The sequence below is a fragment of the Arvicanthis niloticus genome, chromosome 5 (genome assembly GCF_011762505.2).
Source record: "Arvicanthis niloticus isolate mArvNil1 chromosome 5, mArvNil1.pat.X, whole genome shotgun sequence".
NCBI lineage: Eukaryota > Metazoa > Chordata > Mammalia > Rodentia > Muridae > Arvicanthis > Arvicanthis niloticus.
In genome coordinates, this window is record NC_047662.1 from 9,324,288 (window position 1) to 9,337,351 (window position 13,064).

At 37.2% G+C, this 13,064-nt stretch overlaps 1 protein-coding gene across 1 annotated transcript; it reads right to left on the reverse strand.

Moving 5' to 3' along the window:
- Positions 1-264: 264 nt before the first annotated feature.
- LOC117709312 (uncharacterized) lies at positions 265-3,523 on the reverse strand. The gene is made up of 3 exons (XM_034503609.1): positions 3,481-3,523; positions 1,287-1,835; positions 265-1,115 (listed from the first exon to the last, which is right to left on the reverse strand). Exons 1-3 carry the CDS (start codon positions 3,521-3,523, stop codon positions 265-267), a joined length of 1,443 nt encoding a protein of 480 aa, XP_034359500.1.
- Between the last annotated feature and the right edge of the window lie 9,541 nt (positions 3,524-13,064).

Below are 13,064 nucleotides of genomic sequence, written 5' to 3' on the forward strand. Positions count from 1 at the left end.
TTTACTTCCTTCATAAAGTTCCTATACTGTGTAAAATCTCTGATAATTTCACAAACTGATATTGTGGGTAATGCATTTGTCATAAACACCTTATTTGTAAGGTTTCTCTCGTGTATGAATTCTCTGATGAACACTAAGATGTGATGGTTGGGCAAAGCATTTTTCACATTCTCTACATTTGTAAGGTTTTGCACCTGTATGAATTCTCTGATGAATACTAAGATGAGATTGCCTGGTAAAGCATTTGTCAAATTCACTACATCTTTAAGGTTTCTCTCCTGTATGAATTCTCTGATGAATTCTTAGCTTTCTTTTTTCAGTAAAGCATTTGGAACACTCACTACATTTGTAAGGTTTTGCACCTGTATGAATTCTCTGATGAATATTAAGATGCGATATTTGAGTAAAGAATTTGTCACATTCACTACATTTGTAAGGTTTCTCTCCTGTATGAATTCGTTGATGATTTCTCAGTCTGCCTTTTTCAATAAAGCATTTGTCACATTCACTACATCTGTAAGGTTTCTCTCCTGTATGGATTCTCTGATGAACACTAAGATTTGATTGCGCTGTAAAGCATTTGTCACATTCAGTGCATTTGTAAGGTTTCTCTCCTGTATGAATTATCTGATGAATTCTCAGATTGCCTTTTTGAGTAAAGCATTTGTCACATTCACTACATCTGTAAGGTTTCTCTCCTGTATGAATTCTCTGATGAATTCTTAGCTTTCGTTTTACAATAAAGCATTTGTCACATTCACTACATTTGTAAGGTTTCTCTCCTGTATGCATTCTCTGATGAGTTCTAAGATAGGATTGACTGGCAAAGCATTTGTCACATTCACTACATCTGTAAGGTTTCTCTCCTGTATGAATTCTCTGATGAATTCTCAGTCTGCCTTTTTCAATAAAGCATTTGTCACATTCACTACATCTGTAAGGTTTCTCTCCTGTATGAATTCGTTGATGAACTCTCAGTCTGCCTTTTTCAATAAAGCATTTGTCACATTCACTACATCTGTAAGGTTTCTCTCCTGTATGAATTCGTTGATGAATTCTCAGTTTGCCTTTTTCAATAAAGCATTTGTCACATTCACTACATTTGTAAGGTTTCTCTCTTAAGTGAATTTTCTTATGAACACTAAGATTTGATGGCGCAGTAAAGCATTTGTCACATTCTTTACATTTGTAAGGTTTCTCTCCTGTATGAATTCTCTGATGAATTCTCAGAGTGCGTTTTATGGTAAAGCCTTTGTCACATTCACTACACCTATAAGGTTTATCACCACTATGAATTCGCTGATGAATACTAAGATTGAATTTTTGTTTAAAACATTTTTCACATTCACTACATTTGTGAGGTTGCTTTCCTGGATAAATGCGCTGCTGACTTTGAAGACAGTGTCTCTGGGTAAAGCACTGGTCAGGTTCACTACCTCTGTAAGAATTCACTCCACTATTGTTTTTCTTGTGCAATGGTTTACGTTTAGAGTGAAAAACCTCATCAAATTCTGTATTTCTATTGTGTTCTTTCTTTCTTATGTGGATTCCTTGATTGAGACTAATGATTGAGCACACATTTAAACCATTTGCACATTCTTTATACTTGCAAACTTCTTCAGTGTTCCCAGTTTTAGGTATTCTTAGGTTTGAGAATTGAAGAGATGCATCTCTGTGGTTAGTTTTATGAAGTGTACTTTGGGTAGATTCATGAATCCTATTGCTGAGTTCATTGCAGTTAGAAGACTTCTCTTGGATATTCACAGGCTCATGGACAACGTACAATGTGTCTTGATCCAAGACCTTCTCATACATTCCACATATGTGATGATTTTCTGAAAAAGTGCAATTAGAGATGACAGGGATTACTCACATAGGTATGACGTGACTCAATAAACAGTGTTGGCTGAAGTTTTAGCTAAAATATACATTCTCATGGACTCATGCTCTTAAGAGAAATTTTTTTTTAATTATTACATGTATCCTTAGAAGAACCTCAAATCTGATCTACATCAGATGATAGGAAATGATAATTGCCTTCTAAAACTCATTTTAATATTATACCTCCTAACCACCTCAAAAATATTAACTCATAATTGCTCCTGCTTAAAGGAAATACAGGGGCAATGAGTGGATCAGAGACTGAAGAACAGTCCATTCAGACACTGCCCCACCTAGGAATCCATTCCACATGCAGATAAGAAACAAAGACAGTGTTGCTGACACCATTAAGTGCTTCCTGACAGGAGTCAGATATTGCTGTCTTGTGTGAGGCTCTGACAGCACCTGACCAACATAAATATGGATGCTTGCAGCTAACAATAGAACTAAGAGCATGGTGACCCCAATAGGGGAGTTAGGGGAAGGATTGAAGACCTGAATGGGTTTGCAACCCCATAGGATGAATAATATGAATCAACCAGACCCCCCTGATCTCCCAAGGACACAATCACCGAGCAAAGAGTATATATGAAAAAACTCATGTCACCAGCTACATATGTAGCAGAGGATTGCCATATCTGGCAACAATGAGACTGGGGGCCTTTGGTCCTGTGAAGGCTCAGTGGCCCAGCATAGAATCCTAGTCCAGTGAGGGGACATTGCAGTGTGTGTGTACTCTCATAGAAGTAGGGAAGAGGGAGGAAAGGGAGAGGGGGAGTTACAGAGGAGGAACCTGGAAGGGAGAAAACATTTGAAATGTAAATGAATAAAATAAAAAATAAAAATGAAAGAAAATTGTACTTTGCAGAAGCTAGGACAAATAAGTGATAGATCTGTAATAAAATACAAAAAAGTAGATCTCTGAACAATGTAGCTCTAATTTTATGGTTACAATTTGATTCAGAGTGACAATGTGTAGAATTGGTAGGTATAAATTTATGATGTAACTGGCATTGACAAGGAAACCAGTAAATAGTTTTATTTCAGCATCCTAAATGAAAGGATAAATAATTATTTCCCAGAACTAAAACAATTGTCAAAACCTAAATAAAATATCTCTCCATAAAAACAGCTCTATATATACTTGAAACCTTTTGCAGTTTCTAAAATCTTAAATGAAGGAACACTAAAGCAATAGTAAGATTAATATACTGCAACTATTGTATATGCAGAAATAGAGCCTGCCAGTGGTGCTGCACGCCTTTAATCCAGCACTTGGGAGGCAGAGGCAGGTGGATGTCTGAGTTCAAGGTCAGCCTGGTCTACAGGGTGAGTTCCCGGCAGCCAGGGCTGCACAGAGAAACCCTGTCTGGAAGATTAGTGGTAAGGAGAGAGCTCAGAGAATTTAACACTGATTAATCTTCCAAAGAAAGCAAGGAAATGGAAAGAAAACACAATGAAACATTATGATTTTAACCAGAAAAAATTATGATTTTCCCTTTTTTGGTAGTCTATAGATACTTCAGAGAGTTTCCATAAACACAAAATAGAAACATTCAAAAAAAAGAATCAGGAAGTCAACAAGAGGTGCAATCTTACCAACAAACAATAGATTGTTGTAATTCTCCAACATCACATCCATGTACAATGCCCTCTGAGCAAAAGTGAGACATTCCCATTCCTCCAGTGAGAAGTCCACAGCCACATCCTTAAAGGTTAACGGACCCTGGAATGGAAAATTACCTATTTACTACTGGACCAAAATCTTTTCTTTGATAAAAAAGAGTTAATTAAGATATACTTTGTGATACAAATGATTGAAGAAAATATTGAAAGACAAACATTTTCAAAAAGTGCAATGGAGAAGTGTCTGAAGTTCTGAACTGCTGCTCTTCCACAGACAATCTATACAATGACTTACTGTAATGCTCACATTTAGAAAGGCTCTCACCTTCATGAATTTCCTTTGGTTACTGAGACTTTAGCAGCAAATGAAAGGTGGGCCATAATCACTACATTTGAAAATGTAGATACTGTGTAAAATACTCATAGACTTCCTTCTATTTCTCTGAGAGTGCATGATGTCATAATTACATAAGCAGTAATCATTTACAGAATATAATATATACATTTGATGTCTAGATGCAATAACATAACTTTATGAAATAAGGGTTGATATCAAATAGAATCCCAGTTCCACATCATAAATTGTCAAATTATAAAGACAAGAAACATGCCTTCAAATTTTACAATGCAGAGTTTGCTGAAATATGGACATTTGCTTATTCCTGTGTGCAGCTGCATCTCACTTGTCTGTATTACAACAGATCTATTTAACAATCTGAGGACTCAGTAGAATGTTACATTCTTTCTAGATCAAACTGGTAGAATGTGAAATGCAGCATTAATGGATGAACTAAATGTCAGAGTTTTTCTTAAACAGAACAGAACTGCAGCATCAAGGCATACATTCAACATTCCATATGATACAGAAAATCAAATGCTTTGGGAAGTTATTTTATGAGAATATGTTCAAAACTACAAAGTAGAGCAACCAAAATTTGAGAATATTTAAATTATTTAATATTTTATATAAGTTGGTATAATCAATACATATAATAACAATTTCATAAGTTTTATATGGTCTTTCATTACAGATTGATTAGATATGTATGTCTGAACAAGTCGCATAAGTGGCAAGGCATTCCAATAGAGCAGAATCATTTTCTTTGATCAAATTTTGTTTTCATATTAAAGGAGAATTATACCAATTCTTCTTGAGTATTTAATAATTATTTCTCATATTAACAATTTAAAATTTTAATCTTCTAATTTTAACCTTATTTAATTTTCTTCAGAACTTGACCACTTGTGTATTAGAATTATAGCTTGCATAGACAAGTATGATCTACAATTCTTCCTTTGTTCATGAAAACTATATATAATACACTGGTTATGTATTGTCTCTATTACAACTAAACCTCAAAAATGTAAACCTGAGGCATGAAAAAATGACTAAGAGTTAAAAGTACTTGCTGCTTTTCTATAGAAACAGAATTTAATTCTTTCTAAACATATTACAGCTCACTACTATGTCTGACATCAGTCAGCAGGGTTTGGTGCTGCACTCAGGGTGTCAGGGGCATAATGTATCATTCAGTGTACATAAAGTATTCAGATGAACACTTATATGTAAGAAAATTGTATTGTAATGAAAAAGAGAAACATTGCCACAACCTTTCAGTTATGTAATGCATAATTTTGATCAAGAAGAATAACATAGGTTCTATCAAGCCTTCTTCCTTCTAAAGAACGAAACACAAAAAATTAAAAAGAACATTAATTTATGTATGAAAATTGATGGTTTATACACAGCACCAAGATGATGCACGATAGAAAACTCTCACTACTGTATTTCATGTGTTGAAAAGAGAAGGTGAAGACTACAGGACTTCCACTACTTCGAAAGATTGAAACCAAAAAGAAAGGAAACTAACCATTTCCATACTGAGATTTTACCACAGTGGCAGTATCTCTCATGAGACAAACAGATTTCAGGTGTAAACACTTCAATGATTACTGTGTGACATAAAATGTCAAAGAGTGTCAGGTCTTGGACAAGGTAACTCCATTTAATCTGCACCATCAGTCATGTAACACAGGGGTAGAGGGTGTGATTAGCAGGTCTCCACCTCCAAAAACTAAAATTAATATTAATTTTAATATTAATTAAAATATTAATAGTTCCCTTCTGTCCCTGGCCTGGATACCATTGGCTGGAGCAGTCCTCCAGCTGATCTGCTCGCCTCTGGAAACTGAGTCCGGAGGCACCCTACGGAGGTCACAAACAGCAGAGCTGCAGAGGTACCCAAGAGAGGTCAAGGACCGCAGAGCTGCAGGCATCCTAGAGAGGACATGGCCCACAGAGCTGCAGAGCAGGGGACACCATATCCTGAAGCATCATAGAGGAGCAACTACATACAGAGCAGCAAACACCTAGCTGGTCTACTACCGTAGACACACAATATCCTGAAACATCCTAGAGGAGCCACTATACCCAGAGCAGCTGGAGCTCAGGATTGTAGAGTCATCCGGACCCTGAGGAGTTCTGACACAACCAAGATAACTGGAAAGGCAGACTCCAGTCAAAACCAGTGAGTGCAAGTAGCACTACAGCTAACCAAATGGTGAAAGGCAATCGCAGGAACTTAAACAACAGAAACCAAAGTTACTTGGCATCATCAGAACCCAGTTCCCCCACGATAGCAAGTCCTGAACACCACATCACACCAGAAAAGCAGGACTCAGAATTAAAATCACTTCTTATGATGATGATGGAGGACTTTAAAAAGGACATAAACAACACTCTCAAAGAATTTGAGGAGAACGCAGGTAAACAGGTAGAAGCCCTTAAAGAAATGCAAGAAAACACAACCAAACAGGTGAAGGAATTACAGAAAACTATCCAGGATCTAAAAATTGAAGTAGAAACAATAAAGAAATCTCAAAGGGAAACTACTCTGGAGATAGAAAACCTAGGAAAAAGATCAGGAGTCATAGACACAAGCATCACCAACAGAATACAAGAGATAGAAGAGAGAATTTCATGCGCAGAAGATACCATGGAAAACATAGACACAACGGCCAAAGAAAATGTGAAATGTAAAAAGCTCCTAACACAAAACATCCAGGAAATCCAGGACACAATGAGAAGACCAAACCTGAGGATAATAGGTATAGATGAAGGTGAAGACTCCCAACTTAAAGGGCCAGTAAATATCTGCAAAATTATAGAGGAAAACTTCCCTAACCTAAAGAAAGAGATGTCCTTAAATATACAAGAAGCCTACAGAACCCCAAATAGACTAGACAAAAAAAAAAAAAAAAAAAAAAAACACCTCAGGTCACATAATAATCAAAACATCAAATATGCAAAACCAAGAGAAGATACTAAAAGCAGTAAGGGAAAAAGGCAAAGTAACATATAAAGGCAGACCTAGAAGAATTACACCAGATTTCTCACCAGAGACTATAAAAGCCAGAAGATCCTGGACTGATATCAGACAGACCCAAAGAGAACACAAATGCCAGCCCAGACTACTATACCCAGCAAAACTCTCAATCACTATTGATGGAGAAACCAAAATATTCCATGACAAATCCAAATTTACACAATATCTTACCACAAATCCAGCACTTCAAAGGATCATTGGTGGAAAACTCCAACACAAGGAGGGAAATTACAACTTAGAAAAAGCAAGAAAGTAATCTTCCAACAACCCAAAAAGAAGGTAGCTATACAAACATAACTCCACTGCCAATAACAAAAATAACAGGAAACAACATTCATTTTTCCTTAATAACTCTTAATATCAATGGACTCAATTCTCCAATAAAAAGACATAGAGTGTCAGATTGGATACCTAAACAGGACCCAACATTTTGCTGCATACAGGAAACGCACCTTTGTGAAAAAGACAGATACTACCTCAGAGTAAAAGGTTGGAAAACAATCTTCCAAGCAAATGGCCCCAAGAAAAATGTTGGAGAAGAAATTCTAATATCAAATAAAATCGTTTTTTCAACCAAAAGTAATCAAACAAGATAAAGAAGGACCATCATCTTCATCAAAGGAAAAATGTACCAAGAGGGATTCACAATTCTGAACATCTATGCCCCAAATGCAAGGGCACACACATACATAAAAGAAACATTACTAAAGCTTAAAACATACATTGCACCTCACACAATAATAGTGGGAGATTTCAACACCCCACTCTCAGCTATGGACAGATCATGGAAACAGAAACTAAACTGAAACACAATGAAACTAACAGAAGTTATGAACCAATTGGACTTAACTGACATCTATAGAACATTTCATCCTAAAACAAAAGAATATACCTTTTTCTCAGCACCTCATGGTACCTTCTCCAAAATAAACCATATAATTGGTCACAAAACAGGCCTTAATAGATACAAAAAGATTGAAATAATCCCTTGTACCCTATGAGACCACCATGGACTAAGACTCGTCTTTGACATGGACAAAAACAACGGAAAGCCCATATATATGTGCAAATTGAACAATGCTCTACTCAATGATAACTTAGTCAAGGAAGAAATAAAGAAAGAAATTAAAGACTTTTTAGATTTAAATGAAAATGAGGACACATCATATCAAAATTTGTGGGACTCCATGAAAGCAGTACTAAGAGGAAAAATCATAGCTCTAAGTGCCCACAAAAAGAAAATGGAAAGAGCATACATTAACTTGACATAACTTGACAGCACACATGAAAGTGTTAGAACAAAAAGAAGCTAATATACCCAAGAGGAGTAGATGGCAGGAAATAATCAAACTCAGGGCTGAAATCAACCAAGCTGAAACAAAAAGAATTATACAAAATATCAACAAAACCACGAGCTGGTTCTTTTAGAAAATCAACAAGATAGACAAACCCTTAGCTAGACTAACCAAAGGGCGCAGAGACAGCATTCAAATTAATAAAATCAGAACTGAAAAGGGAGACATAACAACAGAAACAGAGGAAATTAAAAAAATCATCAGTTCCTACTACAAAGGCCTATACTCAATAAAATTGGAAAATCTGGATGAAATGGACAATTTTCTAGATAGATATCAGGTACTAAAGTTAAACAAGGAGCAGATAAACCATCTAAACAGTCCCATAACCCCATAAGAAATAGAAGCAGTCATTAAAAATCTCCCCACCGCCGGGCGGTGGTGGCACGCGCCTTTAATCCCAGCACTTGAGATGCAGAGGCAGGCGGATCTCTGAGTTTGAGGCCAGCTTGGTCTACAGAGTGAGTTCCAGGACAGCCAGGGCTACACAGAGAAACCCTGTCTCGAAAAACCAAAAAAAAAAAAAAAAATCTCCCCACCAAAAAAAGTCCGGGGCCAGATGGTTTCAGTGCAGAATTCTATCAGACCTTCCAGGAAGACCTAATACCAATTCTCTTCAAACTATTTCACAGAATAGAAACAGAAGGAACAATACCCAATTCATTCTATGAAGCTACAATTACGCTCATACCTAAGCCTCACAAAGACCCCAAAAGGAAAGAGAACTACAGACCAATCTCTCTTATGAATATTGATGCAAAAATACTCAATAAAATTCTCCCAAACCAAATCCAAAAACACATCAAAGCAATCATCCATCATGATCAAGTAGGCTTTATCCCAGGAATGCAGGGATGGTTCAATATTCGGAAATCTACCAATGTAATCCACTACATAAATAAACTCAAAGAAAAAAAACCACATGATCATCTCACTAGATGCTGAGAGAGCATTTGACAAAATTCAACATCCCTTCAAGTCTTGGAAAGATTAGGAATTCAAGGTCCATACCTAAACATAGTAAAAGCAATATACAGCAAGCCAGTAGCCAACATCAAACTAAATGGAGAGAAACTTGAAGCAATCCCACTAAGATCAGGGACTAGACAAGCTGCCCACTCTCACCTTACCTATTCAATATAGAACTGGAAGTCCTAGCTAGTGTGATTAAACAACAAAAGGAAGTCAAAGGGATACAAATAGGAAAGGAAGAAGTCAAAATTTCACTATTTGCAGATGATATGATAGTATACTTCAGTGACCCTAAAACTTCCACCAGAGAACTCCTAAACCTGATAAACAACTTTAGTAAAGTGGCTGGATATAAAATCAACTCAAACAAATCAGTAGCCTTCCTACACTCAAAAGATAAAGATGCTGAGAAAGAAATTAGGGAAATGACACCCTTCACAATAGTTACAAATAATATAAAATATCTTGGAGTGAATCTAACCAAGCAAGTGAAAGATCTGTATGACAAGAACTTCACGTCTCTGAAGAAAGAAATAGAAGATCTCAGAAGATGCAAAGATCTCCCATGCTCCTGGATTGGCAGGGTTAATGTAGTAAAAATGGCCATCTTGCCAAAAGCAATCTATAGATTCAATGCAATCCCCATCAAAATCCAAATCAATTCTTCATAGAGTTAGAAAGAGCAATTTGCAAATTTATTTGGAACAACAAAAAACCCAGGATAGTGAGAACTATTCTCAACAACAAAAGAACTTCTGGGGGAATCACCCTCCCTGTCCTCAAACTATACTACAGGGCAATAGTAATAAAAACTGCATGGTATTGGTACAGAGACAGGCAGGAAGATCAATGGAATAGAATTGAAGATCCAGAAATGAGCCCACATACTTATGGTCACTTGATCTTTGACAAAGGAGCTAAAACCATCCAGTGGAAAAAGGACAGCATTTTCAGCAAATGGTGCTGGTTCAACTGGAGGTCAACACGTAGAAGGATACAAATCAATCCATTCATATTTCCTTGTACAAGGCTCAAATCCAAGTGGATAAAAGACCTTCACTTAAAATCAGATACACTGAAACTAATAGAAGAGAAGGTGGGGAAGACCCTCGAATACCTAGGCACAGGGGAAAAGATCCTGAACAGAACACCAGTGGCTTATACTCTAAGATCAAGAATTGACAAATGGGACCTCATAATATTGCAAAGCTTCTGTAAAGCAAAGGACATTGTCAATAAGACAAAACGGCAACCAACAGATTGGGAAAAGATCTTAACCAATCCTACATCTGATAGAGGGCTAATATCCACGATATACAAAGAACTCAAGAAATTATACTCCAGACAACCATATGACCCTATTAAAAAATGGGGTACAGAGCTAAACAAAGAATTCTCAATAGAGGAAACTCGAATGGCTGAGAAGCACCTTAAGAAATGCTCAACATCCTTAGTCATCAGGAAATGCAAATCAAAACAACCCTGAGATACTACCTCATACCAGTCAGAATGGCTAAAATCAAAAACTCAGGTGATAATAGATGCTGGCGAGGATGTGGAGAAAGAGGAACACTTCTCCATTGTTGGTGGGATTGCAAGCTGGTACAACCACTCTGGACATCAGTCTGTCAGATCCTCAGAAAATTGGATATAGCATTAACTAAGGACTCAGCTATACCACTCCTGGGCATATACCCAGATGCTCCAACATAAAATAAGGACATATGCTCCACTATGTTCATAGCAGCCTCATTTATAATAGCCAGAAGTTGGAAAGATTCCAGATGTCCCTCAACAGAGGAATGGATACAAAAAATGTGGTACATCTACACAATTGAGTATTACTCAGCTATTAAAAATAATGAATTCAGTAGTTGGGAGGCAGAGGCAGGTGGACTTCTGAGTTCGAGGACAGCCAGGGCTACACAGAGGAACCCTGTCTTGAAAAACCAAAAAAAAAAAAAAAAAAAAAAAAATGAATTTGAGAAATTTTTAGGTAAATGGATGGATCTACAAATTATCATCCTGAGTGAGTTAACCCAATCACAAAAGAACACACATGGTATTTACTCACTGTTATGTGGATGTTAGCCCAAAAGCTTGGTATAGTGAATACTCAACCTGAAGACCACATGAAGCTCATGAAGAGGAAGGAAGACCAAGAGGGGATGCCTCAGTTCTACTTAGAATAACTAACAAAAATACTCAAGGGAGCAAATATAGAAACAAAACATGGGACAGAAACTGAAGGAGGGGCCATCAGGAGATCATCCCACCTGGATATTCATCCTATGTACTGTCACCTAAGCTAGACACTGATGTGGATGGCTGGAAGTCCATGCTGTCAAGAACATGATATAGCTGTCTACTTAGAGGTCTGCCAAAGACTATCACATCCAGAGGACAATGCTCACAGCTAACCACTGATATGATAAAGGGTTTCCCAATGGAGAACTTAGAAAGAAGACTGAAAGAGCAGAAAGGGTTTGTGACCCCATGAGGAAAGCAACAATACCAAACAACCAGAGCCCCCCAGGGTCTAAACCATCAGCCTTGGAGCACATAGGGAGGGACCCATGACTCCAGCGGTATATGTAGTAGAGGATGGCCTGGTTGGACATAGGCGAGAGAGGAGTTTCTTGGTCCCATAAGAAACGAACACAGAGTGAGTGGGGGGGGGGAATGTGATGGTGGGGAGGGGGTTGTGTGTGTGGGGGGTAGGTGTGGGCACTGCCTCATAGAAGCATGAGGAGGGGGGATGGAATAGGAGGTTTCTGGGTAGTGTGAGGAAGTGGGGTAAGGGGATAAAATCTGAAAAGTAAATATAATACCCAATTGGAAAAAAAAGAAAGATGAAAAAACAGGAAAAAAAGAAAAAAGAAAGAAAGAAAGAAAAGAAAAATAGGAGATTAAATAACATAAAGGGAAGGATTTAGAAATTTTGGAGGCAGTTTATGCTAATGGAAACAGTATCATAGAAACTAGAAAATCACACCCTCATAGAAGCACAAGGATGGGGGATGGGATAAGGCATTCCTGGGTGGTGGGGGGAATGGGATAAGGGGATAATATTTGAAATGTAAATGTTACAACCAATTTTTAAAAAGGAAAAAAAAAAAAAGAAAAGTTGTTACAACCAACATCTTTAAAAAAAATGTCAGCCCTCTAGGAAAAAAAAATTTTTCTTGATACTAAAACTTGTTCTGAGAATTGTATATTGCAGAATACACAGCCTTGGTGTATCTACTCATCAAGCATACTGAGCAGACCTGCCCAAACCTCCGATGTCCTGAATTTCATCTGGATGCAGTGAAGATACAGCATCAGAGGCTTATCAATTTACTCTTCCCCCCACCCCTCTTCTAATATCTCAACACCCATAATCAGCTTGAAGAAGTTGAAGAAGAGTCAGCGCCCCTATTCCCTGGGCTTGGGGACTAAGGTGGCTAATATTGGTCTGTCTTTCTAGGGAAAAGTAGTGGTTTTGTTGGAACAGGGAGGACTGGCTAGGACTTATTGCATAGCAATAACCTATGGGTAGAAATCTGTATAAATAATATCAAGATGAAGCTATAATTTCTTAAATGGTACAAAATTTACTTTGATTTCAAATTTATGGTTTTCATTGGTACGAGCTTCTTATTGATATAAAAGTGAGATGAATATTGATACTCTCATGGGCATTGTGCCTGGATAACACATTTAGGAATACAAGGCTTAGACCCAGTCTTTAACTTTTTTAACTGATTTAGAATGGTTAGTCTATGAGTTAAGGGACTATAGCAAATTCATGGCTTTGAGTTTATTGTTAGGGTGTTTTCCATATTTTATTTAGAAATAGCTG

What these genes read in the sequence shown, in the direction of transcription:
- LOC117709312 (XM_034503609.1), bottom strand. Translation starts at nt 3,523, where the DNA reads ATGGATGTGATGTTGGAGAATTACAACAATCTATTGTTTGTTG. An exon ending in CAACAATCTATTGTTTGTTG is followed by an intron (nt 1,836 to 3,480) that starts GTAAGATTGCAC and finishes GCACTTTTTCAG; the next exon opens with AAAATCATCACATATGTGGA. An exon ending in TCATCAGCGAATTCATAGTG is followed by an intron (nt 1,116 to 1,286) that starts GTGATAAACCTT and finishes TTCACTTAAGAG; the next exon opens with AGAAACCTTACAAATGTAGT.